Source organism: Ranitomeya variabilis, chromosome 1 (assembly GCF_051348905.1).
Source record: "Ranitomeya variabilis isolate aRanVar5 chromosome 1, aRanVar5.hap1, whole genome shotgun sequence".
In the NCBI taxonomy this organism is placed as follows: domain Eukaryota; kingdom Metazoa; phylum Chordata; class Amphibia; order Anura; family Dendrobatidae; genus Ranitomeya; species Ranitomeya variabilis.
This window is the reverse complement of record NC_135232.1, coordinates 502737182-502765152: the sequence shown is the minus strand read 5'-3', so window position 1 is coordinate 502765152 and position 27971 is coordinate 502737182. Positions and strand designations below refer to the sequence as shown.

The following is a 27971-nucleotide window of genomic DNA, read 5'->3' as shown; positions in this document are numbered from 1 at the left end:
TCTGTTTCTCGTGTTCCTTCACAACTCGATTCTGATGTTCTTCCATGTCCCCCAGATCTTATGGTTAGGACGCACCCGTATGATGGGGAGGCTCGGAGCTCTTCCGGGACTCTAGCGTCGCCCCACTCCTGTTGTTACCCCCGTGTCTTCCTAGGTCAATTGGGTGAGACAGCCCGCCTATAACTGACTGTCCTGCCGTAGGTTTGAAGTTTGGCCTGGAGCTCTATACTTCCTCGGTGTTCCGGCCACCGGTTACGCGCCTCAGTAGGATGTTGCCTCGTCTTACAGCACGACTCCTACTGGTATTCTCCTTGTTGCGTTGATCTCGTTTCTCACTCAGCACAATAAACCTCGCTTCTTGTCCTTTCTTGGGGTACCGCCGCTATATCGTGCAGGCGCGGTCCCGTAACGTTCTCTCTGGTTGCTAGGTCTCTGTCAGGATCCCACCCCTGACAGGGACCCCCCTGAATCTTCCCCTACAACACCCTCTGCCACAAGGTGTTGCCTGGTTCCAACCCAGTCAGCTTTCTGATCTAACTTCCTATCCAACCCCCAGTTTTACCAGACTGTGAGGAGTGGCCTAATGCATAGTGCCCTTAGCTCCCCCTGGAGGCCAGACTGTGAAATGTATTGGTGCCTGTGATACCTGGTCAGATGAACTCCTTCAGTGCCATCAGACGTACCATAGCCCCCCTTAGTGGTGGAGCAACAGTACTGCAACGACCAGGACTCTGGGGCGCTGCACTAGCGCTATATAAAAATAAAGATTATTATTATTATGCAAAAATGGAAACTAAATTTTCAAACCATTTTGATTTATTCAGTTTAGAGCGTGAGCGCCACACACAGAAATGCACACATTTATTCTATCAATGATAATATTACTGGTTGTGTGGGGATAATAGTATGGCATGACATAATATATGGTAGCCCGAACACTCTAGTTTCTATTCCAGATAACTAACAGCCTGGCGTTCTGTTGATTTGGTTGTGGAATCAATGCTGCGGCCATATTTCAGAGTGTCACAAGAACCGTTTTTCAGTACAACAGTGACAGGCCTCATGTTGCTTAATATGCTGCCATGGCTTGCAGTGTGCCCGGACTTATCTCCCAACGAGCGTACTTTGAACATCATTGGTCGGTAGTCATGAGCAAATGTGATCGGATAAGGTGTTATCAGAGAATGCTCGCATGCTAACCAAGTGACTTCGGCCTGCTCGAAAAATATGTAAGAGTTTCCATGACTATATGTCTTGCAGCTGTTCGACAGCCGCAACACATGCAGGGATTGCTTGTATGTTAGAAACTTCCTGCATAGGTTGTGGCTGATTAACAGCCGTGGACATGCAGTTGCGCAGACTCGAACATATAATTCGAGCACGCCAAAGTCACTCGGTTAGCATCAGAGCGTGTACGGATAATACCTTATCTGAGCACGTTCGCTCATCACTATTGGTCAGTAATTTCAAAGGGAGCTGCCAACAGCTGATCTTGATGAATTTCACGCCCAAGTGCATTCAGCATGACAGAGCATTATTCAGAATAGAATTTATTTTATTGACTTATAATGGAGTAAAATTAAATTATAAAATTTTTACTAACCTTATTGATAGCATGCCAATGCATGTAAGTGTATTTTGCTACATGGCACTCATACTTGATACTGTAGAAATCAACATGATTTGAAAATTTTGTTTCTATTTTTTCATCATTTGTATATCATTGAAGAAGCCCTCCCATTAACTTTTTTTCCCCCTAAACATGTGTATGTAGTGTAGTGTAACTGTATTAATTTACTCACTTGCCACCGTCTTCTCTGGCATCTACTGCGCGTCTCAGTGACGTCACCGCTCTTGAGACTTTCTGGGTCATACTACACCCTGCATAACCCAGAAGTGGCTTTTATTTCAGACATTCGGCTCACACCTAGATAACAGAGTAAGGTGGCCAATCTGAATAAGGATGCATCACTCAGAAGATGATTGGAATGGTGCAACTATATTACTACACTCACACTACACTGCATAGATATATTTAACAAATACTGTATTATTTTTACACTTAGTATGTTAATGACAGGTGTCAAAAAGTAATATCTCAAAGGTTATAACAAGAACTCACAGCTTTGACTGAAATAGCACAGTCTACTGGATTAATTCAGCAGTTAATGATGCATATATACAGTGGCATGTAAATGTTTGAGCACCCCTGGTCAAAATTACTGTCATTGTTGTGAACAGCAGTTGAAGAGTTGATCTCAAAAGGGATGAAAGATAAAGATAACATCTTTCCTTTGTATTTTAGGCAAAAAAAATATATATTGTCATCATTTATATTTTAAAAATTATGAAAAGGAAAATGGACCAATGCAAAGGTTTGGGCATCATTGGAGATCTGGATAATGATCTTAAACACACATCAAAATTCACAATAGACAACCTCAAAAGGCGTAAGCTGAAGGTTTTACAATGGCCCTCACAGTCCTGTGATCTGATCATTATTAGAAATATGTGGCTATACTGTAAAATTACAATATATGCAATATGACCCAGGAATCTCACAGAATTGGAAGAATTGGAAAATGGATGAAAATCCCTTAAACAAGAATGGAAAGTCTCTTGGCTGCCTACAAAATGCATTTACATGTTGTGATACTTGCAAAAGAGATGCTACTGGGTACTTACCATGCAAGGTGGCCAAACTTTTGCATCGGCCCCATTTTGACAATGTAACAAATGACAATTAACACCCCCCCCCCAAAAAAAAAAAAAGGAAATGTTTCATCTTTAACTTTAGGCCTTTTAGAGATCATTTCTTCGCGTTTGAAATGTTGTATATTGTGATTGGAAATTCAGCAGCAAAATAAAGTGATTGGCAACTATGACAGCTCAATTATTATAGTTCATTAAAACATGTTGTCATTGTTAATGATGAGGTAAAATACCTCTATGCTGCAATTTAATCGAAGGGGGAGGTGGCAGAAATAATAAATAATGTTGTTTGGGGTATAATGCTGAAAGGGAGGATTGCTTAGATTGCATTTACACTGGCAAATAATTAAGAACACTCGTTTTCTGATTATCAATCACGATCACCCAGCAAAAGAACAAAATGCTTCCTCAGCAGGTGAAATAATTTTTAGGCTTGCCTAAAATTCATTGGTCTCCACAGCTCATTGTTCTGTGTAAACAGATAATGTGCTGCCAAGAACGATGCTATTCTATGTGCTCTCAACAATTGTATTAACAATCATTCTGTATGCAAGGAAGTACATTTGGACTGCCTAAACAGACCATTAGACAACTGCCGATCGGCTTACAGGTAGCTGATTGGTGTTTTGTTAATGGTCACAGTCAGCCAGTATAACTGCAGTCACACGCTTTTGATACCCTTTCAAAAAGTTAATAACACATTTCCAGCTTTCAGAATTTGGTGCAGATTATAATAGGTCAGTAAACATTTGTCATCGTTACTTGATTGCCGGTAAAATATGTCCGAGAACTGGCAGCTATGTTCTTTCAGTAGGCTTCGTGTCCAGGCTTTCTTGCTCACTTCATAGAAAACTAAGCGGCATAATACAGTTTAACCAAAGGCAATGTCACAGTGCCAAGCTATGACAATGCTTCTCCAGTTACAAGCATAAAGTCATTCCAACTGGCCGCCTCACATAACCAGAAAATTATCATCTACATTCATGATTTTATGGCTGTGATGTATGGTACATATTTCAGAAAGGAGCAATGTGTCTTCCAATCAAAACAGTGTATCGGAGGGAGGTGAAGAATGAGAACTACTATTTACATGTGTATATGATCAGTATGACATTTTCCATAATCAATTGCATTGAACAACAAAACAAACTTTGAGATGATGGTACAAAGAAACCAAAACACTCTGTCAAGAACAACATTGCTGATAAGGTTCTTTAGAAGGATGTAGATCTGGGGATTTATTCTGACAGAATATAGGCTGAACTGGATGGAAAAAATGTCTTTTTTCGGTCTTGCTAACCACAGCTCTGGCAAAAATTAAGAGACCACTGCACAGTTTTATAAAAATCAGCTTCTCTACATGTCTGACTGCCATTCCATTCCAATGTCAGTTGAATTCCAACCATAGGACACCTCTTTCTACTTAACGTGCTTCTGATTAGGTGATCACCTGAACCAAATCTTATTTAACGAAGGAAAGTATAAAAAACCCTGCTATGGTGTTCAGAATCCTCTTGCAATAGGACAAGCTGGATGGCAAAACAAGTTACATAGTTACATAGTTATTAAGGTTGAAGGAAGACTGTAAGTCCATCTAGTTCAACCCATAGCCTAACCTAACATGCCCTAACATGTTGATCCAGAGGAAGGCAAAAAAAACCCATGTGGCAAAGAGTAACTCCACCATGGGGAAAAAAAATTCCTTCCCGACTCCACATACGGCAATCAGACTAGTTCCCTGGATCAACGCCTTATCAAGGAATCTAGTGTATATACCCTGCTAGTAATATCCCATTAGTAATAGGAATGAAAAAATAACTTTTAACCATGCCAAAGGAGTTGAAAAGAAAAGTCTTGAGTGAAGAAAAAAAGGGGCTCAATTCTGGCTTTACTAACAAAGGGATACAGTGACCATCATGTTGCCTCCATCCTTAAAATTTCTAAGACGGCAGTCTATTACAACAAGGTCAAGCAGCAGACATTGGGGACAACAAAGCTACAGACCGGCAGAGGACAAAAATGACTCTCCACTGACCAGGATGATCGTCATCTTATTCGAATGTAACTCAGCAACCACAGGATGACATCAAGTGATCTACAAAAGGAATGGCAAATGGCAGCTGGGGTGAAGTGCATGGCAAGAACAGTTCATAACAGGCTCCTAGAGACAGGGCTCAAGCCATGTAAAGCTAGAAAAAAGCCTTTCATCAATGAGAAGCAAAGGAGAGCCAGGGTGAAGTTTGCCAAAGACCATAAGGATTGGACCATAAAGGACTGGAGTAAGGTAATCTTCTCTGAGGAGTCTAATTTGCAGCTTTGCCCAACACCTGGTCGTCTAATGGTTACACGGAGACCAGAAGAGGCGTAAAAGGCATGTGTATTGCACCCACTGTGACATTTGATGGAGGATCGGTGATGATCTGGAGATGGTTTAGCAAGGCTGAGGCAGGTTAATCTTTGTGAAGGACATGTGAATCAAGCCGCATACAAGGTTATCCTGGAAAAACAGTTGATTCCTTCTGCTCAGGCAATGTTCCCCAACTGTGAGGACTGGTTTTTCCAGCAGGACAATGCACCATGCCACACATTTAGGTCCATCAAGGTGTGGATGAAGGACCACCACATCAAATCCCTGTCATGGCCAGCACAATCTTCAGACCTGTACCCCATTGAAAACATCTGGAATGTAATCAAGAGGAAGATGGATAGTCAAAAGCCATCAAACAAAGAACTGCTTACATTTTTGTACCAGGAATGGCATAAGGTCACCCAAAAGCAGTGGGAAAGACTGGTGGAAAGCATGCCAAGACGCATGAAAGCTGTGATTAAAAATCATGGTTACTCCAAAAAATATTGATTTCTGAACTCTTCCTCAGTTAAAACATTAGTATTGTTGTTTCTAAATGATTATGAACTTGTTTTCTTAGCAGTATTTGAGGTCTGCAAGCAATGCATTTTTTGTTCTTTTGACCATTTCTCATTTTCTGAAAATAAATAACAAATTTAGTGCTTGGAAATTCGGACACGTTATCAGTAGTTTATAGAACAAAAGAGCAATTTACATTTTACTCAAAATATACCTATAAAGAGAAAAATCAGGCAAATTGAAAATTTTGCAGTGGTTTCTTAATTCCTGTCAGAGCTGTATGTTACTATGTATGTAGCAGAAGGTGTCTTCCATTCAATTTCTAGCACAAAAATCAATGAGTTAAGTAGGATAGTGGGCTGTTCATTTTGCACCTTTTTAAGTAACCAGAAACCATGACTTATTGAACTGCGACTAAAGGCCCCGTCTCACATAGCGAGATCGCTAGCGAGATCGCTGCTGAGTCACAAGTTTTGTGATGCAACAGCGACCTCAGTAGCGATCTCGCTATGTTTGACACGTACCAGCGACCCGGCCCCTGCTGTGAGATCGCTGGTCGTGTCGGAATGGCCTGGACCTTTTTTTGGTCGTTGAGGTCCCGCTGACATCGCTGAATCGGTGTGTGTGACACGGATTCAGCGATGTCTTCACTGGTAACCAGGGTAAACATCGGGTTACTAAGCGCAGGGCCGCGCTTAGTAACCCGATGTTTACCCTGGTTACCATCGTAAATGTAAAAAAAAAAAAACAGTACATACTCACATTCCGGTGTCCGTCAGGTCCCTTGTCGTCCGCTTCCCGCACTGACTGACTGCCGGCCGGAAAGTGAAAGTACAGCACAGCGGTGACGTCACCGCTCTGCTGTTAGGGCTGGCGCTCAGTCAGTGCAGGAAGCGGACGCCGGGGGACGCGAAGATGAGTATGTACTGTTTGTTATTTTACATTTTACACTGGTAACCAGGGTAAACATCGGGTTACTAAGCGCGGCCCTGCGCTTAGTAACCCGATGTTTACCCTGGTTACCCGGGGACCTCGGCATCGTTGGTCGCTGGAGAGCCGTCTGTGTGACAGCTCCCCAGCGACCACACAGCGACTAAACAGCGACGCTGCAGCGATCGGCATCGTTGTCTGTATCGCTGCAGCGTCGCTATGTGTGACGGGGCCTTTAGGAGCAATTTGACTTGTTAAATGGGAACTGTACTTTCAACAAACTTTACATAAATCAATAAACTCTGTAATATATCTTATCAGAGAAATCTGCTTCCTTCCCCACTCCTGAGCCACCTCTTCCCTTCCCCTTGCCTATTGAACTCTCTATCCACTCTGAAAAAAATATTGCAACTACACAAGATGAACTGCAAGCACAGTGATGTGTCAAATTATACCTTCTATTATATTCTATGAATGGGGAGGAGAGGGCCAGTGGATGAGGAGCAGAGTGAGCAAAATAGGCAGAGGCACATAAGAAAGGCTTAGGCCGGGTTCACGTTCACATGTCCACCGAACGCATTGCATTTTTTTGCATTCGGCGGACACGTCAAAACGATGTACGCGGACGCATCTGCATACAACACATGTCCCTGCATACACAATGTTAAAGATAGGTACGCAGAACGCATGCAGAAGTAGGCAGAGCATAAGGAAAGAAGTCCGCAGCACCACGCTGCGGACTGAAACGCTAATGTGAACCTATCCTTACTGTATGTTACTTAACTAGTTAACATATACTGTTTGTATATGTTAACTAGTTGTAATGATGGTCATACAGTATATGTTAACATAAAGTTACATAATACACATGCATTTACACATTAAGCATGCATATGGAGAGAACACACAATGCACACAAAGATAAATAAGATACTTAAATGTATGTTAATACACATATCGCATACATATACACAGTGACTTTTTTATGATGCAGTTGTTCAGATGTAAACAAGTTCCCTCTAAAATATAAGGTGCTGCGGAATATGTCGGCGCTATAGAAAAAAAAATTATTATGATTATATTGATTCTTCAAATTAGTAATTAGTGTATGCCTGATGAAGAGACCTGTGTAGTCTCGAAAGCTTGCAATTTGTTACCATCTTTTCAGTTAGCCATTAAAAGGTATCAACCACTGAAGGACTCTTTAAATTTTAAATATTTTTCTATCTACTGGCTATCATGGTACCAAGATATATATCTTTCCTATACCTATTATTTACAATCATTCAGCCAGGGCTGAAAACAATGTGCCAATCCCAAAGTTCCCGCTTTAGGTGTATTACACTGAGGTTTTTAGAAGAAATTTACCTAACAAAATGTCAAACAAGGTACTAAAAAACCATGTGTAAATCAGATGAGGTGGTATTATGGGACCCCCTGGGATGGCATACTGAGTAAAAATTGATCATACCCCACAATACAATACATATAGATATAATAGAAGCTCTTAAACACTTAATCTTGGGATACCCGAGTATCTATTATTATGGTACTGTTAACCTGAGGGGAGTCTCCACTCAGGCATATAACTTGCATCGGCTGCAGCCAGACCCATGATCTTTGGCACCAAAGCAGCTACAGCAAAGCAAGGCTCCGGGTCTTGTCAGCCGATGCCGAGCCCACGCGCAGAGGACTTACAGTTCTGCAGCCTCAGAATACAGTACAGGATAGCACTTCAACTGGGCTTGTCCGGGTCCCTCTCAATACGGATGGTACAGGATACTGTCTCTCCTCCAGCAGTCACTCACAACTTCCCTGAAAGCAAACCGCCTGGGTCTGCACAGGATCAATGTCTTCTGTTGCTTTTCAGCTCAGCACAGCAGGGATTCCACAGAGCTCCAAAGTCACACACCTATCATGGTTAGCACCCTCACAAATACACTGGCAGCAAACAGTCCTTACAGAGTCCAAACTACTCACTTCTTATCAGCTGCCTCACAGTGAGTCTCTCTGCTTCTCTCAGCGTCCTATACATCAGACACTAGGCTCCTCCACCCAGCACACACATTTTCCCAGGCTTTTGCTCTCAGCTCAGACATGCAGCAGCAGGGTCCTAATTGTCATGGGGGTACTGGGTAGACTAAGGCTGGTTACCCGGGCCCCTGCGATATCCCTCAGACTAGGGAAAACCCTGTCTGTCCCTCTCACAGAATTTACACTAATGGTGTGCTTGTCTGGGCCACCAGGCCTGACCCTGTCTCCCGTTTCAGCCCTATGCTGAAACCTCCACCCGCCACCCAGTGATTAGACCACACACCAACCTCAACAGAAAGCACAGACAGGGAAAACTAAAAACGCACCACGCCGCAGACACACAGGAAAACACTATAACGTGCACAGGGCAAAACAAATACAAATATAGGAAGGAGAAATATGACAAAGGATAATACACCACCAGATACGATATTTCTACTCCAAGACAACCACTCCAGACCGGAATCACTAGGCACGAGGCACAAGCTATAATCGGCGATGCCCAAAGTCCAGCAGAACTATTTAAAGGCAGTGGGCGTGACCCAGCCTCCAACCCGAGTACCAGCTAAATTAACCCAGGACAACCTAGATAAAATCTAGTAGGCGCCACTGAGCGTATAGTGGACGAATGCGGAATTACCGCTGTCTGTCGGATGCCCTAGTGTGAATAGCGTCCGACATGACACTAATGCTCTCCTGATGTTCATAGTTCACCCTCTTACAATAGCAACCATTTGCCAAATATGGTTCATATTTGTAAAAGCAAAAGCAGTGTTTAGGCAGCCATAGGGGTCCTGATGGAAAGAATGGTAAATGCAGCAATGGAAACAAGCACCACGTATATCGACACATGCAGGGTGTCTTCCTCAGGGGTAGTGCATCACATGCTTAAAACAAAGATGTTTGCCCACAATTTTGGAAAGGTGCCAATAATTTTGTGTGGCTCATTTTGGGGATTTTGAGTGAAATTATGTCCAATTTGCCTTTTTTTATCTGTTTTTTTGTGTTGTTAATGCTAACTTCACACTACTGTCTGATTCAAGATCTCACACAGCACCTTGGAGTGCTAACTCTTTATGCTCTGTATCCATCACTTTAGAGATCACTCAACTACTCAGTGGTACAATATCTAAGCATGTTGGACCCATGGGAATTTCTCCTACAAAATGTATTGATGCACACAACACCAATACTTCTTATCACGCATGTAGTACATCACTGGATCTGTTACACGGTTGTCGCAGCATACACATAAGCACATGCTATAGTATAAGTCATTGGATTACATCTGACACATACTATACCATTATGGCATGTGCACAGTCCTAGACAATTCAAAATGTAGCAACGGGGCTTCATGTAGCAACAATCAGTTGTGTTTGTAAAAGTATGTTAAACCAATTTTTAACCCAAGGGTTTGGGACTGCTATTACCTCAGGAGGATGCAGGAAGCTCCTACTGTGACATTTGGGGGAAACAAGGACCACTGGTTTAACCAAAGGTGAAAATGGAGATTGTGGTGTAAATACAGGTAAAAATAAAGCACAACTCTGTTATAACCACAATAGATAAAAAAGAGGTAGTTTGTGTTTATGCCACCATCATATGAGCTGGATCCTTAAAAATAACTGTTAATTTCAGCTATCTTTTCATAACTAGCTGACATACCAGCATACATAAGGAATAACACTATTTCTGACCATTAAAACTGCATATTTCCCCAGTTTTCCCCTCTGCATATATTATCTCATATTTTCAGCTGTCTCTGAGCTAGTGAGTGGGGACTAGCTGCTATGATGCCTTCCATACACTGCACAGCACTCATAGAGGGATTTCTGTTCCTCCTTCTTTGTAGCATATGAGACAGCAAAGCAGCAACTTAGAGGACATTATACAGTATGACTAAGCTGTGCAACTGTGCATCCAGCACTGGAGTGAGGTAAAATAGTAGCTTGAAAATTCAACTTAATTTTCTTTTGTCTGACTAGTTTCTCACTGTGCTGAGTGCTCCTCATTCTTCCTCCCATGTCTTTCTACATAGAGAATAATAAGCTGTGTAATCTTGCACCTCACTGAGCAAGGAGATCAAGGCAAGACAGATTTGCGCTGCTTTTTCAGAGTTTATAGTAAGCTCAGGAGGCAGGGAGTGGAGAAGTGGCTCATAAGTTGAGAAAGAAGCAAATTTCTTTGAAGGGATTTATTACAAAAATTCCTGTATTTGCCTCTATTATTGATTTCTTCAAATCTTGTTAAAATGACAGTAACCATATGCCTCTGCAATTTTATTTATAATTATAAAACAATTTTTAGCCTGTGGTTACTTCAAAGAATGGTAGTTTTTATGTCCGTATGTTATTCCCACCGTAACCCAGAATTGTATCTATTATTGAGGTGTCGTGTGGCAATAATCCTTTAAAGTTTTTAATAAAAAGTGTAACAAAAAAAGTTCAGCTTTCAAAATAAAAAAAGAATCATAATATATGACATTCTTTAGAACAGAAACTGTTACCTTCTTTGCCTTCTCTGACAATGAGACTGGTAATGGTGAATGCCTGGTAGTGCTAAAATTCCATAAGGAAACGTAGCTGTTGATATGCCAGCCATAAAATGAGTTTAATTTATTTTTATGACCAAGCTTTTTAAAATTTCATGAACAGTAAGGGTTTTTATGTGCAGCTCTAAGAATTGTATCTCAATAAAGATTTGAGTTTGGCCAGCCAAGAAGAATCAAAGCCGATGTATATAGTTTTTGTAGACAAAGGATCTAATCGAGATCTTCACTTATCTTTCTTTCATAGAAATATTCCTCCTTTCTGTCCTACAGAGACAGATAATTTAAGATCATGTCATTGGCCATTAATTTGAAAGATATTGCAGTCACCAACATTATCTATTCCTAGCAAAGATGAGAAGTGCTAGATCAGTGAGGATCTGACAATCCCTAAAACATTTTGCCCCAATACTGAGCATTGTTTGGAGGCCAATTGAATATTCAGGTGTATTGTAAAATATTTTATTGGAAGGTTACAGATAAATTATATACAACTGAAATGTGTGTGTTTACTTATCCTAGATGGATACTGACTACTAGAGTTGAGCATTCCGATACTGCAAATATCGGGTATCGGCCGATATTCGCTGTATCGGAATTCTGATACCGAGTTCTGATATTTTTGCGATGTTGGATACTGGAATCGGAAGTTCCCACAGTGCAAAAATGCTGTATAATTGAGTGTGGGCGGTGCGTGGGCGAAGACTGCGTATCTCTGTGCGGGCGGGGTCTGTGCGGGACCGTGGGTGGTCTGTGCGTGCCTGCCGGCGGTCTGTACGGCCTGCCGGGGGATCTGTGCGGCCTGCCAGGGGGTCTGTGCAGCCTGCCAGGGGCTCTGTGCGGCTTGACGGGGGGGCCAAGCGGCCTGCCGGGGGGTCTGTGCGGCTTGCTGGGGGGTCTGTGCGGCCTGCCGGGGGCTCTGTGTGGCCTGCCAGGGGGTCTGTGTGGCCTGCTGGGGGTCTTTGTGTCTGTGCAGGCATTGTCCGATGGGACTACAAGTGTGTTGAATGTAAAAAAAAAAAATACTACATACATGCTACATACATACTACATACATGCTACATACATGCTACATACATGCTACATACATGCTACATACAACACACTACATACACACATGCTACATACTACATACACGCTAATACATGCTACATACAACATATTACATACATATTACATACATGCTACGTACTACATACATGCTACATACATGCTACATACATGCTACATACTACATACATACATGCTACATACATGCTACATATGGAGCGGCCCCCAAGCGCAGGGCAGCGGGGTACTCGGTACCGGGTCTCTTTCGGTTCTGGGGATGTCACGGTGGCCTGACCCGGTCCTTGGCCCTGCTAAGGGGCGTCCAATTAAAGGTGTAGGTGACGGTGTAGGTCGCAGTAAATAACGAGGACACAGGGTTGCAGTCTCTTTACCTCTTTACTGAAGGCTTCGGAATCCGCAATCCAGAGCACTGCTAACAGGGCTGGCTGAGACCAGCCGGTCCGAAGGCACATCCAGAGTTCCCTTTGCAGGTGGAAATCAGTAGCCTACCTACTAGCGCCTGGGTGTTGTAGTACTTCCCTGCTGAGCACCACGGGATAGTCCTCACAACTGTCGTGTATGTTTCTGTTCTTTCTCTCTCCATCCCCCAGATGATATGGATAGGACGCACCCGTATGACGGCGTAGGCCTGGAGTTATTTTATAGGGACCCTAGAGACGCCCCTCTCCCACAATTGCCTTCGTTGTCTTCGTTACGTGTAAAGGTGAGACAGCCAACCAAAAGTTAACTGCCCTGCCGTTGGTTCAAAGTAATGCGTAGAGTCTATTACTTCCTTGGCGTTCCGGCCGCCGGCTACGTGCCTCAGTAGGATGTTGCCGATCTCGGGGCACGACTCCTACTGGTTCTATCACCTTTGTGCTATGATCTCGTTTCTCACTTCTCCACAATATCCTTTGCTTCGTGTCCTTTCTCAAGATGCTGCCACAATGAGGTGCAGGCACAGCTCCGTAACAATCTGTCCTTTCGCTAGGCCTCTGTCAGGATCCCACCCCTGACAGGGACCCCCCTGAATCTTACCAAGCAATGCTCTCCTCTCACTAGATGTCACCTGGGCAAAACCCAGTCAGCTTCTCCCTAACTTCCTATCCGACCCCCAGTTTTACCAGAGTGTGTGGAGTGGCCTAATACATAGAACCCTTTGCTCCCCCTGGTGGCCGGAGTGTGAAGTGTAATGTGTGACTGTGATACCTGGTCAGGTGAACTCCTTTAGTGCAATCAGACGTAACATCACTCCCCTTAGTGGCAGAGCGACATTACTGCAACTACCAGGACTCTGGGGCGCTGCACATACATGCTACATACTACATACATACTACATACATGCTACATGCTACATACATACTACATACATGCTACATACATACTACATACATGCTACATACTACGTACATACTACATGCTACATACATGCTACATACTACATACATACTACATGCTACATACATGCTACATACATGCTACATACATACTACATACATACATTACATACATACTACATACAACATACATACTACACACTACATACATACTACATACATACTACATACATACATACATACATACTACATACAATACATTCATACATTACTGTTGTGAATTAGACCTTTTTGGCTCCCTCTTGTGGTCACTAGTGATATGACTCTGGGATTGTCTTTCTTCAGTTTTGGCACCCACCTGGGTCGTTAGTCCAGGGGTGTTGCTATATAAACTTCCTGAATTCTCAGTCTGGTGCCTGGCATCGTTGTAATTAGTTCCTTTCTGTTTGCTCCTGTCTGCTGGTCCTGGATCTTGCAAAATTAAGCTAAGTCCTGCTTCTTTGTTTTTTGGTTATTTGCATTGCTCTTATTTTTTGTCCAGCTTGTACTAAATGTGATTCCTGATTTTGCTGGAAGCTCTAGGGGGCTGGTATTCTCCCCCCGGGCCGTTAGACGGTTCGGGGGTTCTTGAATATCCAGCGTGGGAATTTTGATAGGGTTTTTGCTGACCGTATAAGTCATCTTACTATATTCTGCTATTAGTCAGTGGGCCTCTCTTTGCTAAATATCTAGTTCATTCTTACGTTTGTCTTTTCTCCTTTCCTCACCGTTATTATTTGTTGGGGGCTTGTATCCAACTTTTGGGGTCTTTTCTCTGGAGGCAAGAAAGGTCTATCTTTTCCCTTCTAGGGTTAGTTAGTTCTCCGGCAGGCGCGAGACGTCTAGAACCAACGTAGGCACGTTCCCCGGCTGCTGCTATTTGTGGTGCTAGGTTTAGATATACGGTCAGCCCAGTTACCACTGCCCTATGAGCTGGTTTTTTGTGTTTGCAGACTTGGTATTTACTTTTGAGACCCTCTGCCATTGGGGTCATAACACATTACATACAATACATACATATAGACATACAGTACATTAAACATAGATTACATACTCACCATTACTTGTCACTTTGTTCCCCGAAGCCAGTGTCATCTGTAAAAAGATTAAAATAACAAACAACCAATATACTCCCTGTCTGCAGAAATCCACGAGTGTCCCACGATGATCTCCCGTGGAGAACGGCAGCATCAGCTGGTGCAACCTCTCTCCAGGGGCTCCAGGAACACAATGACGGGAGGAAGGTATCCTTCCGCACTGTATTCCTCCGCCGCTGTAAAAAAAGTCCCTAGTCTCACTTTATGCCATTGCTGTGTGAGAAATTTTCCCACGCAGCAAATGCCATAAAGTAAGACTTTGAACTCAGGTAACCTCAGTGATACACTGTAGGAGCCATTGTCTCCTGTCAGTGTGTCACTGAGGGTCCTATAGAGCAGTGACATCACCCAATGTCACTGTTCTATAGGGGAGATCATCGTGGGACACTCGTTATTAATTGGACTACGGCGGACAGGTAGTATACGGTTTATTATTTTAAGTTTTTTGCAGGCGCTGAAGTATGGTAAGTATGGTTAAATGAAGAATATTAAAATACTTTTTTCCTAATGTGTGTGTTTTATTAACCCTTTATTACTATTGGATTAATAACGGATAGGCATCTTATTGACGCCTTTCCGTTATTAGCCCAGCTTAATGTCACCTTACAATAGCAAGGTGACTTTAACCCCTTATTACCCCATATCCCACCGCTACACGGGAGTGGGAAGAGAGGGGCTAAGTGCCGGAATTGGCATCTTATAGATGCACCATTTCCGGGGCGGCTGTGGACTGGTATTTGTAGCCGGGGGGGGGGGCAATATCCATGGCCCCTCTCTAGGCTATGAATATCAGCCTGAAGCTGTCTGCGTAGCCTTTCTGGCTATAAAATATAGGGGGACCCCACATCATTTTTTGGGGGGATCCCCCTATTTTAATAGCCAGTAAAAGCTAAACAGACAGCTGCGGGCTGATATTCATAGCAGGCTACAAATATTGGCCCCCGGCCGTCGGCTTTCCCCCTCTGGCACAGAAAATTGCACGGGAGACAAAGTGACAAGTAATGGTGAGTATGTAATCTATGTTTAATGTACTGTATGTCTATATGTATGTATTGTATGTAATGTATGAATGTATTGTATGTAGTATGTATGTAGTATGTATGTTGTATGTAGTATGTATGTATGTAGTATGTATGTAGCATGTATGTAGCATTTATGTAGCATGTATGTATGTAGCATGTATGTAGCATGTAGTATGTATGTAGTATGTATGTAGCATGTATGTAGTATGTATGTAGCATGTATGTAGCATGTATGTATGTAGTATGTATGTAGTATGTAGCATGTATGTAGTATGTTGTATGTAGCATGTATGTAGCATGTATGTAGTATGTATGTAGCATGTATGTAGTATTTGTTTACATTCAACACATTAGCCGGATGATGGGACTACTACTGTCCCATCATTGGCTAATGTGTCAATCACTGTCACTGTAGCAGGCAACGTCCGATGGGACTTGTAGTCCCATCAGACGATGCCTGCACACCGCACAGAGCCCTGGCAGCCTATACAGTGCCCCGGCACGCCCGCAGAGACCACCAGCAGCCCATACAGAGCTCCGGGAGGCCCGTACAGACTACCGGCAACCCATACAGAGCCCCGGCACGCCCACACAGACCACCGGCAGCCCATACAGAGCCCCGGGAGGCCCGCACAGACCACCGGCTGCCCATACAGAACCCTGACACGCCCACAGAGACCACCGGTAGCCATACAGAGCCCCGGGAGGCCCGCACAGACCACCGGTAGCCCATACAGAGCTCTGGGAGGCCCGCACAGACCACCGGGAGCCCATACAGAGCCCCAGGAGGCCCGTACAGACCACCGGCAGCCCATACAGAGCCCCGGGTGGCCCGCACAGACCACCGGCAGCACATACAGAGCCCCGGGAGGCCCGCACAGACCCCACCCGCACATACAGACACGCACAGTGTCCGCCCACGCACCGCCCACACTCTTCCCCCCTCTGGAACAGGATGTAGAAGCACAGAAAGGGCTTATTTACATTCCAATATTTGTGTCCCATTGACTTGCATTGGTATCGGGTATCGGTATCGGCGATATTCGATATTTTTTGGATATTGGCCGATCCAATCCGATACCAATACTTTTGGATATCGGAAGGCATCGCTCAACACTACTGACTACCTAAAAGCCTTTGTTATTTGTAACTATTTTTCAATGGATGTGCGCTGTCGTCTTGTTGATGGAAAGGCTTCTCATTGATTCCTCTCCACCACGCATGCTTATAATGTGCATGCGCAGGCAGAGAAACTGGAAGCATGCTACTCCCAGGGGCATTCTGCCTCTTTATAAGAAGACGTTTCTCTGCCTGTATGCATCTTCATACTCTATTATTATCACACTGGTCTGGTCTGTTTTTGGGGGTGTCAATGTTCTTTTTCATTTCACAATGTGTTTTAAAAATATAAAATATAAATCTTGTAATTTTCAAATTGGCTACTCTGGCTTTTTTAGACTCAAACTTCCTGTACTTTCAAGAAATCCATGTCGATTCTCCTAGGTAGACTTGTTCACAGTTTTAGAATAATCTCGGTAGGCAGGTTGTCACAAACATCTTATAGAACTAAACACAGATTGTCTATGGATGTAGACTTGCGCAAATCCTTCTGTCTCTTCATGTAATTTCAGACACTCAGTGATGTTATCATATTATCACTTTCAGCACTTCTTGTTCTCCTTTACATTAAAGACCTTTTTTAATAACATTGGTTATATATTCAGGGTATTTATCCTGCTGCAGGCTACATTTGGAGACAATCAGATGCCTCCCTGATGGTATTGCATGGTGGATACGTATCTGCCTGTATTTCTCAGCATTGAGGATGCAATTATTTCTTGCCAAATACCCAACTTCATTTGCTGAAATGCAGCCTCAAAAGTGAACCTCCACCATGCTTAACTGCTGTCTGCAGACAGTCATATTTCTATCACTCTCCGGCACTTCAAAGTAAAAATTACCTTCTGTTCAGGCCAAGTATTTAAAATCTATATAAGCATGCGGCAGAGATTAAAGGCACTTCCCAAATATATATCAACCCAAACAAGCATATGTCAAGGGTAAAACTAGAAAATCTTTATTAACAATAAATTAAAAAATAAAGTAGATAAAGTAAAAATGGAAATACAGATACAAAAAATATACTGTCAGCTAGAGTAGTATTCCAATACCTAAAAGACCTGTGTCTTCTGGTAAATAGAGCCTATGTCTAACTATTTTGCCTTTACCATTAGAAAGCTACTTAGCTATCAGGTGAATTACTGTTTTTTTCACTCTATAAGACACACCGGACTATAAGAGGCACCCAGGTTTTAGAGGTGGAAAATAGGGAAAAAAATATTTGAAGCAAAAAATGTGGTAAAATATTTAATAACATAAGTAACATACTATTATATGTGGTGTTATTATATACAGGGTGGGCCATTTATATGGATACACCTGGGTGGGCCATATATATGGATAAACCTAAATAAAATGAGATTGGTTGGTGATATTAACTTCCTGTTTGTGGCACATTAGTATATGCGAGGGGGGAAACTTTTCAAGATGGGTGGTGACCATGGTGGCCATTTTGAAGTTGGCCATTTTGGATCCAACTTTATAAATGGCCCACCCAGGTGTATTCATATAAATGACCCACCCTGTATAATAGTATGTTATTATGTTGGAAGCTATGGGTAGAAGATGGTGCTGTCGGACCGGTGTGGTGTCTGTAAAGTACTATATGAAGATGCTGAAGGGTTAATATAAGAATGAGGGCACAGGGCTTATATTTAAAGCACCACTCCAGCATTGAAAAATAACACTGGATTGCTGCTTTAAGATCCCATGAGAGAACTATAACTCCCAGCATGTCCTGCAGATCCTTGGCATCCTGGGAGTTATTGTTCACCACAGGAGTGGCAGAGTGCTTCTTTATGTGTTGTAATTACTAAACTTTTAATTAATTCTTACTTGTACAGGCTGTGCTCAAATCAGTGCGGTCCTACAGCCATCCAGCCAGCCACACTAGAAAGGCGAAAGTATCTCCCTCTACAGCTTAAAGGACCTGTGGTGAGGTAATGAAGGGCTGGAGCATCACATGACTGCACAGAGCCCTCATTCTTATTACCTCACCACAGGTCCTGTAAGAGGAAGCTGCATTATTTCTAGTGCGGTGTCTGCAGGACCTGTGGTGATACAATGAAGAGGGAGGGCACTGTGCTGTTATTTGATGCTGAAGCCCGCTGTTAGGGGTCGAGGTTCCTCCTCTGTACAGGGGGAATCTTGAGCCATCTCCGCTGCGTTCTCCCATTCTTCTCCTGCCGCAGTGAAGCCTGCTAGGCGGAGACGTCGGTCCCAGCATCTCGCTCAGTCTGATACTGTGCAAAGGGTTACTGCTGCTTTCCAGGTTCTGCCTTTGTAGCCAGTACTGGTCAGAGGCGAGCAGACGTCTTTGGGACTAAGTCCTACTTTTCCCCTTCTGGACATGCCCAGGGTAAGATCTCTCATTGGAGATCAAGGGTCACATGCTCAGGTACTGCAGCAACTCCCATTGGTCCTCTAGGAAGGTCCTGAAGTTGCTCAAGTTCTGTGGCAGCCTCCTATTGCTCCCTCTGGGAAGGTCCTAAAGTTGCTGCAGCTATAAAAGGTTCGCATGACCGCACGGCCATGTGCTAGAATCAATCTATGTTATGTGCTTTGCGCCAGTTTGGTCTTGTGTGTATGTATTCAGGGTCTCGGCTGAAATAAGCCCCTAGAATACCGACACCTCCGGTGAGGAGTTTTGTGTGTGTGCAAGACCACTGACTGCTATCAGCTCACCAGTTAGCTGTGTACTCCTGTGAGTCTAACAGGGCACAGTGCTTTCTTTTGTCGGCAACTCTGTGAAGTAACAGAGTTTGCTTATACCGCCATATAGTGCCATTTGCTAGCAGCAGGTTCCTCCTACACAGTGGACCCCGGGCTGCGAACGCACCAATAACTTCATCTATTAACTCGGTGCGTTCCGCTAGCCCTAACACCCACCCTCTTCATTACCTCACTACAGGCCATATAATGATGGGAGTGCTCGGCATCAGCACAGCCCGCACTATACTGTCAGGTATGCGACTGCGGCAAACTCTCCTGTGGCGCCCTGCATTTCCCCAGCCACTGCAGGAATCTGGTGCTGGGGAAACCATGTAGGTCCACTGTTTAAGTGAAGGAATATTAATTTGCCGCTCCCCACCCACTGGTCGGTGCTGACAGGTGGGTGGGGAAGGGGCTAATGCATATTCCTTCATTTTAAGCATTGGGACCACATGGTTTCCCCAGCACAGGATTCCATCAAAGGCGACATTTTCCTGCCTCCTGCAAGTATGATCCCACTCGACCGCTGCCCCCTCCCCACATGTTACATTTGGACCATAAGACGCACCCCATACTTTCTTCCCAAATTTGGAGGAAAAAAAGTGCATCTTATGGTCCAAAAAATATGGTACTCCTTAGTTACTTATTAGTGTCAAAGTCTGGCTTCCTTAGAAACTTATTTGTAGGAATTTGTATATACTACTTTGGATCCAAGAAGTATCGTTTCTCCTTGCGGAGAGTGACATGATAAGCAGGTCGAGGTGAGGAGACTTAAAGCTGCAATGCTCCTCTGGGAAATTTGCAAATTGTCTCTTCAGAGAGGAAGAGGACTAGAACTCTAGTGCCACCTATTGGAAGTAGCAATCCTAACAGTCAATGTCGACCCATCAACGAGCCTTGTCACATGACTTAGGATAATAGCCAAACCAGAATCTCAATTTGCAGACACTGTGTTTCGGGGTACTGCCCCTCGTCAGTGCAAAGTGGAGATCTGGTTTGGCTGATTGAGAGACAGGCAAAAACCAGCATAGGCTAAAAGCTGTTAACAGAGACTGCCGACAATGACGTACCTGGTCCCCACTGACATCGCTGACCATGAGTGATAGGACGCCCAGTCAGGACATAAGCCTGCACAAGCACCAATGGGAAAATTGGGACATCTGCTGTGAGTGGTTTCCCTTTGTACCTGAATCGAGTTGTTCGTTGTCCCTGTATACTGACAGGGGGAATGACTGTGCTCTGTCTGGCTCATCATTTCCTGACACACCGATTACCAACCGGACCACAAGGAATCACCGTCACCACTAGGATCCAGGACGTCATCTTTTCCAGGACCATACTGGCCCCTTATGCGCCACTGCTTTGGCGCCAACATCCACATCCTGAACTAACCACATTCTGAAGTCATCAGACATATAAGTTTGCTATCCTTGAACTTCTTACCCTATGCTTCACACCAGCTTCCCCTGAGCTATGTCCCCTGTGTTCCTTTATACTGTTTTATCTGTTTTCTCCCTGCGAGGAGCATACCTGTTAAATGAAACCCCACGTTAACACTTGCTCTGCCTCCGACCTGTTGCTGCATTTTTCTACCTGCTCACACTACATGATGTATTTTTCATCTGCTTCACTAAGTTTCCTTTGCCAACCACTGCATCTGCTGTGCATTTCTCAGTGTCACTTCAAAAATAGCAAATTTTGAAACCTGACTCTGCTTTAAAGTCTTTGCCTGCGAGACCCCTAGCTGAATCAGCAAAGTACCCTCTGTCTTGTTGCTGTGCTCAGTCTTGCTATAGCGTTTGACCTGTGAAATGAAACTGTCTTCCGCAACCTCACCTTCTATTAGCAGATTTTGTCTGTTGCTCACCCAGTTTTACATGTCATACACAGCTGTTTCTGCTTTACTTAATGACCATGTTACAACCTACAAGTGAAAATGATGATCATTATCTCCTGTGTGATATATGGGTACTGTCACACAGTGGCACTTTTGTCGCTACGACGGTACGATTCGTGACGTTCCAGCGATATCCATACGATATCGCTGTGTCTGACACGCAGCAGCGATCAGGGACCCCGCTGAGAATCGTACGTCGTAGCAGCTCGTTTGGAACTTTATTTCGTCGCTGGATCTCCCGCTGTCATCGCTGGATCGTTGTGTGTGACAGCGATCCAGCGATGCGTTCGCTTGTAACCAGGGTAAACATCGGGTTACTAAGCGCAGGGCCGCGCTTAGTAACCCGATGTTTACCGTGGTTACCAGCGTAAAAGTAAAAAAAACCAAACACTACATACTTACATTCCGGTGTCTGTCCCCCGGCGTTCTGCTTCACTGTGAGCGCCGGCCGGCCGGAAAGCGAGCACAGCGGTGACGTCTGACATCTGGCTGGCGCAGACACAGTGGAGAGAAGCAGAACGCCGGGGGACAGACACCGGAATGTGAGTATGTAGTGTTTGGGTTTTTTTACTTTTACGCTGGTAACCACGGTAAACATCGGGTTACTAAGCGCGGCCCTGCGCTTAGTAACCCGATGTTTACCCTGGTTACCCGGGGACTTCGGCATCGTTGGTCGCTGGAGAGCTGACTGTGTGACAGCTCTCCAGCGACCACACAACCACTTACCAACGATCACGGCCAGGTCGTATCGCTGGTCGTGATCGTTGGTAAATCGTATAGTGTGACAGTACCCTAAGTGATTACTCATACCTGGCTATAATCCTACAAAATCCCTAACTGTACTGGTGTACTAAGAAGAATTAATGGTTTGACGCTACTTTGGAGGCCAAAGGGCGGTCACACGAAATATGGATTTGATTTCCATTTATCTGTTGTTTATTCACTTTACTTATTTTTAATTGATGAAAATAAATGTTTTATTTTTTAAAGCATTTTTCCACACCTGCCTAAAACTTTTTCACAGTACTGTATTTGCAACACAAATACCCGATTTAAACAATAAGTAATTTTTGGGTGATAGCTTCCCTTTAAGTGGGAATCTTGCTGCAAAATAGTTATTCTAGAAAACTCATTGAGCATTGCAAAGGCTAAACAATGACTACAGTAGGTGGGATCCAGCTTTTATCTTTCATTATTTACTATACTCCTTGATGTGCCTCCGCACCATATTACATGATAGGTGAGACATTCACATTGAACTGTTCTCTGTGCCAGCTTCAAAGCGACATATAAACAGTGTTGCTTTGATAGATCTCTCTGTGGTATTATGGTGCATTGTAGCAAAATGCTATAAGCAGCATTATTATTCCTGCACACTTGGAAGTTTGGGATATGGAAATATATAAGAGTAAGCAAATCATGAATTAATTCACGGTATCATGCTGGGCTATGATGTTATCTGAAAAGCAGCAAAGAGAAAACCTCTCTTTTATTCCTTCCTAGGTCTGGTGTTCCATTACCGGGCTGCTAGTAACAGATATGCCCTGACGTTCCCCGATGCTGTGCGCTCCTGTGAGGAGAACTCCGGTGTCATCGCATCTCCAGAGCAGCTGCAGGCTGCATTTGAGGATGGCTTGGACAATTGTGATGCAGGATGGCTATCTGACCGAACTGTCAGGTAAGATTGTTACTGAGAAAATATCTAGGAAAAAAATAATATTTAATGTACGTAGCTAGTCTGAAAGTAGGAATTTAGTAGAGATACTACAAATTGAGATATTTTATATAAAAATATGCAGTCTGTAAAAGTCATTGTCACAGAGTATAATGCTCCTTTTGTTCTTGATGGGGTAGACCCTTTATGATTATTTTCACAAATGTGCTGTAAACTGCACTAAAATCTAGTTATTCATACATTATTATTACAGATCAGCACTAGCGTCTTCTTTTGTAAAGGAAGTTTTTGTAGTACAGACTGCACAAATCTCGTCCGGCTAGAGGGTCATGTGATTCAAAAGTTCCATTACCAGGCTCCATCAAAAGACATTGGGCACGCACGGCACATGCACTAGTTGCACTACCCTCACTATCAGAAGACGCTAGGGATGTAGCTATACTGTGTGCAGGGATTGAACCCTATAGCCTAGGGGGCTAAAAAGGTCCCATAAAAGAATTCCAGTACTATTATGTGCCCTGTTGGAGATTTTGCATTGGGACCCACGAGCTGCAAGGTATGCCACTGGGAGATGCTAACAGAGCCAATGACAGGCACATAAAGATTTGTAAAGCACTTTCCTTTTGCTGTATGATCCATTGTTGCTGACATTTTAAAATAATCTCGATTGACATTTTTGCTGCTAATATATCTAAACTCATCAGAATCAACCCTTCAGATTCCCTGCAGCACAATCAAAAGGAAATGACAGTGCAAGAAAAATATCTGAAACCTGCAGGGCAGATTAACTGGACGTTCCATGACTTTTTCTAATAACAACATAATCATTAATTCTTCATTTTTCTGTTTTTATTCTAAAGATACCCAATCAAAACACCCAGACCTGGTTGCTATGGAGACCGAAATAATGTTCCTGGCGTTAGAACATATGGAGAGAGAGAACCACAGGAAACCTATGACGTGTACTGTTACACTAAAAGCCCCCTAGGTAGCTTTGCTATTGCATTAAATTACAGTCTTTTACCATTGAAGTGGTTGATTAGCCTAAGAAAAAAACTCTCCAGTCACTTACGACACTACAGAATGCCAAATCATGACACTTTGCAATGTGTTACGCTGTTAGGCTGCCGTCACACTAGCAGTATTTGGTCAGTATTTGACATCAGTATTTGTAAGCCAAAACCAGGAGTGGGTGATAAATACAGAAGTGGTGCATATGTTTCTATTACACTTTCCTCTGATTGTTCCTCTCCTGGTTTTGGCTTACACATACGGATGTAAAATACTGACCAAATACTGCTAGTGTGACGGCAGCCTTAGAATTCCCCTCTATTCCCCATGCAATTTGTATACTTGCGGTCATATGCCATCTAGACCCTCCTCCACTAGAACATTGTGAAGCGAGGAGAGTCTAGTCGGCATGTGGCTTGCATGCAGTATACAGGGGAACCATAACAATGTACGCATTGCACACTAACACAATCCAGGAATCTGTAGTCAAATAGAGTGACTGTAGACCTTTTTCCTTACATTGGATAAACCATTTCATATCGCAATAGTTTCACTAAAGCCATGTGATTTCATGTTTGTAATAGACTTTTATGGTCTCTTTACTCGCAGGCGATGTTTATTATATGCCTGAAAGAAGCTCCCTGGAGCATGCACGAAACTTATGCTTGCTTGATGGAGGGTCATTGGCCACTGTGGGTCAGCTGTATGCTGCTTGGAGAAATGGATTGGACCAGTGTGACCCAGGATGGTTGGCAGACAGTAGTGTTCGCTATCCAATAAGGAATCCACGGAAAAACTGTGGCGGAGAAGAGCCAGGGGTCCGAACATTATATCAATATCTAAACCGAACAGGATTTCCTCATCCTCAGAGGAAGTTTGGGGTTTATTGCTTCAAAGGTATTATATACTATAATTATTTATGTAATATTGTATTCTATTACATTGTATATGTTTGTTGTGATAGAAATAATTCTTTTCGTGCTGTGCAGAATTTACAGAATAAAATATATTTGTCAGAGATCTGATACCTGAATAGTGGGGAAAATTTGTTCTGTACTTCATTATGTGATATTTTGAAATACTGAAGTATTGTATGAAATATTCGCCATGTGCAGTACACATACAGTGGGGAAAGTAAGTAACTGTGACAGACAGAATATAGAAATAAAAACCAGAAAATCACATTGTATGATTTTTAAATAATTAAATTACATTAAATAAGTATTTGATCACCTACCAACCAGCAAGCATTTTGGCTCTTACAGACCTGTTAGTTTTCCTTTAAGAAGCCCTCCTACTCTTCGCTCATTACCTGTACTAATTGCACTTGTTTAAACTTATTTGTGTAAAAGACCTGTCCACACACTCAATCAATCACACTCCAACCTCTCCACCATGGCCATGACCAAAGAGCTGTCTAAGGACACCAGGGACACAACTGCAGACAGGGCTGGGATGGACTGCAGTCCAATAGGCAAGCAGCTTGGTGAAAAGGCAACAACTGTTTTTACTGTTTTCTAATAATTGTGCAAATACATGATGACTGTTAATCTTCTATGGTCTGGGGCTTCATGCAAGATCTTGTCTTGAGGGGTAAGAATGATTCTGAGAAAGGTCAGGAATCAGCCCATAAGTACATGGGAAGACCCAGTCAATGACCTGAAGAGAGCTGGAACCACAGTCTCACACATTACCATTAGTAGCACACTACACCATCATGGTTTGAAATTCTGCTCATGAAAGAACATGTGTAGGCCCATTTGAAGTTTGCCAACAACCATCTGGATGAACCAGAGGAAGCATGGGAGAAGGTCATGTGGTCAGATGAGAACAAAAGTGAATTTTTTGGTATCAATTTGACTCGCCGTGTTTGCAGGAAGAAGAAGGATAAGTACAACCTCAAAAACACCATCCCAACCGTGAAGCATGGTATGGGAAATATCATACTTTGGAGGTGCATTTCTGCGAGAGAAAGCACGACTGCACCGTATTGAAGGAAGGATGGATGGGGCCTTGTATTGCAAGATTTTGGCCAACAACCTAAATCCTTAGGCCGGGGTCACACTTGCGAGTGTGCTACGAGAAACTCGCACGAGTGTCTCCCATCAATACCCGGAACTGCCGCTGGCACCCGGAACCTGAGCGTTGAGCTGCATAGAAATACATGCAGCCATGCATGACAATGACCAGAAACACACAGCCAGAGAAACTAAGGAGTGGCTCCTTAAGATGCATTTCAAGGGCTTGGAGTGGCCTAGCCAGTATCCAGACCTGAACTGAATAGAAAATCTTTAGAGAGAAATGAAGCTCTATGTTGCTCAGGGACAGCTTGAAACCTGAAAGATCTGGAGAAGATCTGTATGGAGGAGTGGGCCAAAATCCCTGCTACAGTGTGTGCAAACTTGGTCATGAACTATAGGAAATGCTTGACCTCTGTAATTACAAGCAAAGGTTTCTGTACTAAATATTAAGTTTTGTTTTTCTATTGTATCAAATACTTCATGCAATAAGATGCAAATTAATTATGTAAAAATCATACAATGATTTTCTGGATTTTTTTTAAGATTCTGTCACAGCTGAAGTGGGCCTATGATAAAAATTACAGACCTCTTCATTCTTTGTAGGTGGGAAAACTTGCAAAATTGGCAGTGCATCAAATACTTATTTTCCCAACTGGATGTATACTGCACATGGGGAATATTTCAGGCAATGCTTCAGTACTTCCAAAAATCACATAATCAAATACAGAACGAAATTGCCAAATTGACAAGATTTGGGGCGGCATGTTTTTTTTTTCTAGGAAATCAAGACATTTTTAAATAAACAATGAGAATACAGTTTTTATAGGTACACGGCTACAAATTTGTTGCACAGCCTTTTTGTTAGGCCACGTTCATACGTTCCGTTCAGTATTTGGTCAGCATTTTACATTAGTATTAGTAAGCCAAATCCAGGAGTGTGTGAAAAATGTAGAACTAGTGCATGTATTTCTATTATACTTTCTTCTGATTGTTCCGCTCCTGGTTTTGGCTTACAAATACTGATGTAAAATACTGACCAAATACTGAATGTGTGAATGTGACCTGAGGCTCTGTGTTCTTATATGCAGCATATCGTTCTTTTCTTGCCATCACAGAAAGCCCAACAGACTTAATTTAAGTCAGTAGATTCTATGATGTGTTTGGTTAATAGATTTGGTGAGTGTTTTGTATATTTACTCTTGGCAAATTACTGGTTCATATTTAATACAACTATAATGGGTTGTTTTTTGCAAAATGTGCATGGATTTCTGCAAACATTCTTATATACAAAATTTTCTGTATGTAAACCTTACCATTCAAAACCTATAGAAAATAGAGATGAGCAAATCTTTCAAAACTCAAATTTGCCAGATTTGTCAATTTTTTTTGAGGAAGTTTGATTTGCAGCGAATCAATTCACCATGAATTGAAAGTACTCAAATTGCCCTGAAATATGTGAATGACACTATTCTCTTTTCCACATACACTATGGCTACTTTCACACTAGCGTCGTGTACTGCACGTCGTATGCGACATTGCAGCGCACCGACGCTAGCTGTGAAAGCGCCGCACAACGGGGGCAGCGGATGCAGTTTTCCAACGCATCCGCTGCCCCATTGTGAGGTGCGGGGAGGTGGGGGCAGAGTTCCGGCCGCGCATGCGGGTTCGGAAATGCTGCAGACGACGCACCAAAAAACATTACAAGCAACGTTTTTTGGTGACGACGGTCCGACGCAACACGACGCAATCGTCGCACGACAGTTGCGACGTGTGGCAATGCGTTGCACTGCGTCTCTAATAAAAGTCTATGGAGAAAAAACGCATCCTGCAAGCACTTTTGCAGGATGCGTTTTTTCTGCAAAACGACGCATAGCGACGTGCAGTGCACAACGCTAGTG

At 43.1% G+C, this 27971-nt stretch overlaps 1 protein-coding gene across 3 annotated transcripts in view; it reads left to right on the top strand.

The window, feature by feature from the left end:
* Window positions 1-27971, top strand: part of NCAN (neurocan) — a 381019-nt gene that overhangs the window by 188543 nt on the left and 164505 nt on the right. For all 3 annotated transcript variants that reach the window (XM_077252478.1, XM_077252484.1, XM_077252470.1), the window contains 3 exons: window positions 22870-23044; window positions 23902-24029; window positions 24662-24949. In XM_077252478.1, coding sequence (XP_077108593.1) covers window positions 22870-23044; window positions 23902-24029; window positions 24662-24949 — 591 coding nt within the window. The remainder of the gene's footprint in view (window positions 1-22869; window positions 23045-23901; window positions 24030-24661; window positions 24950-27971) is intronic.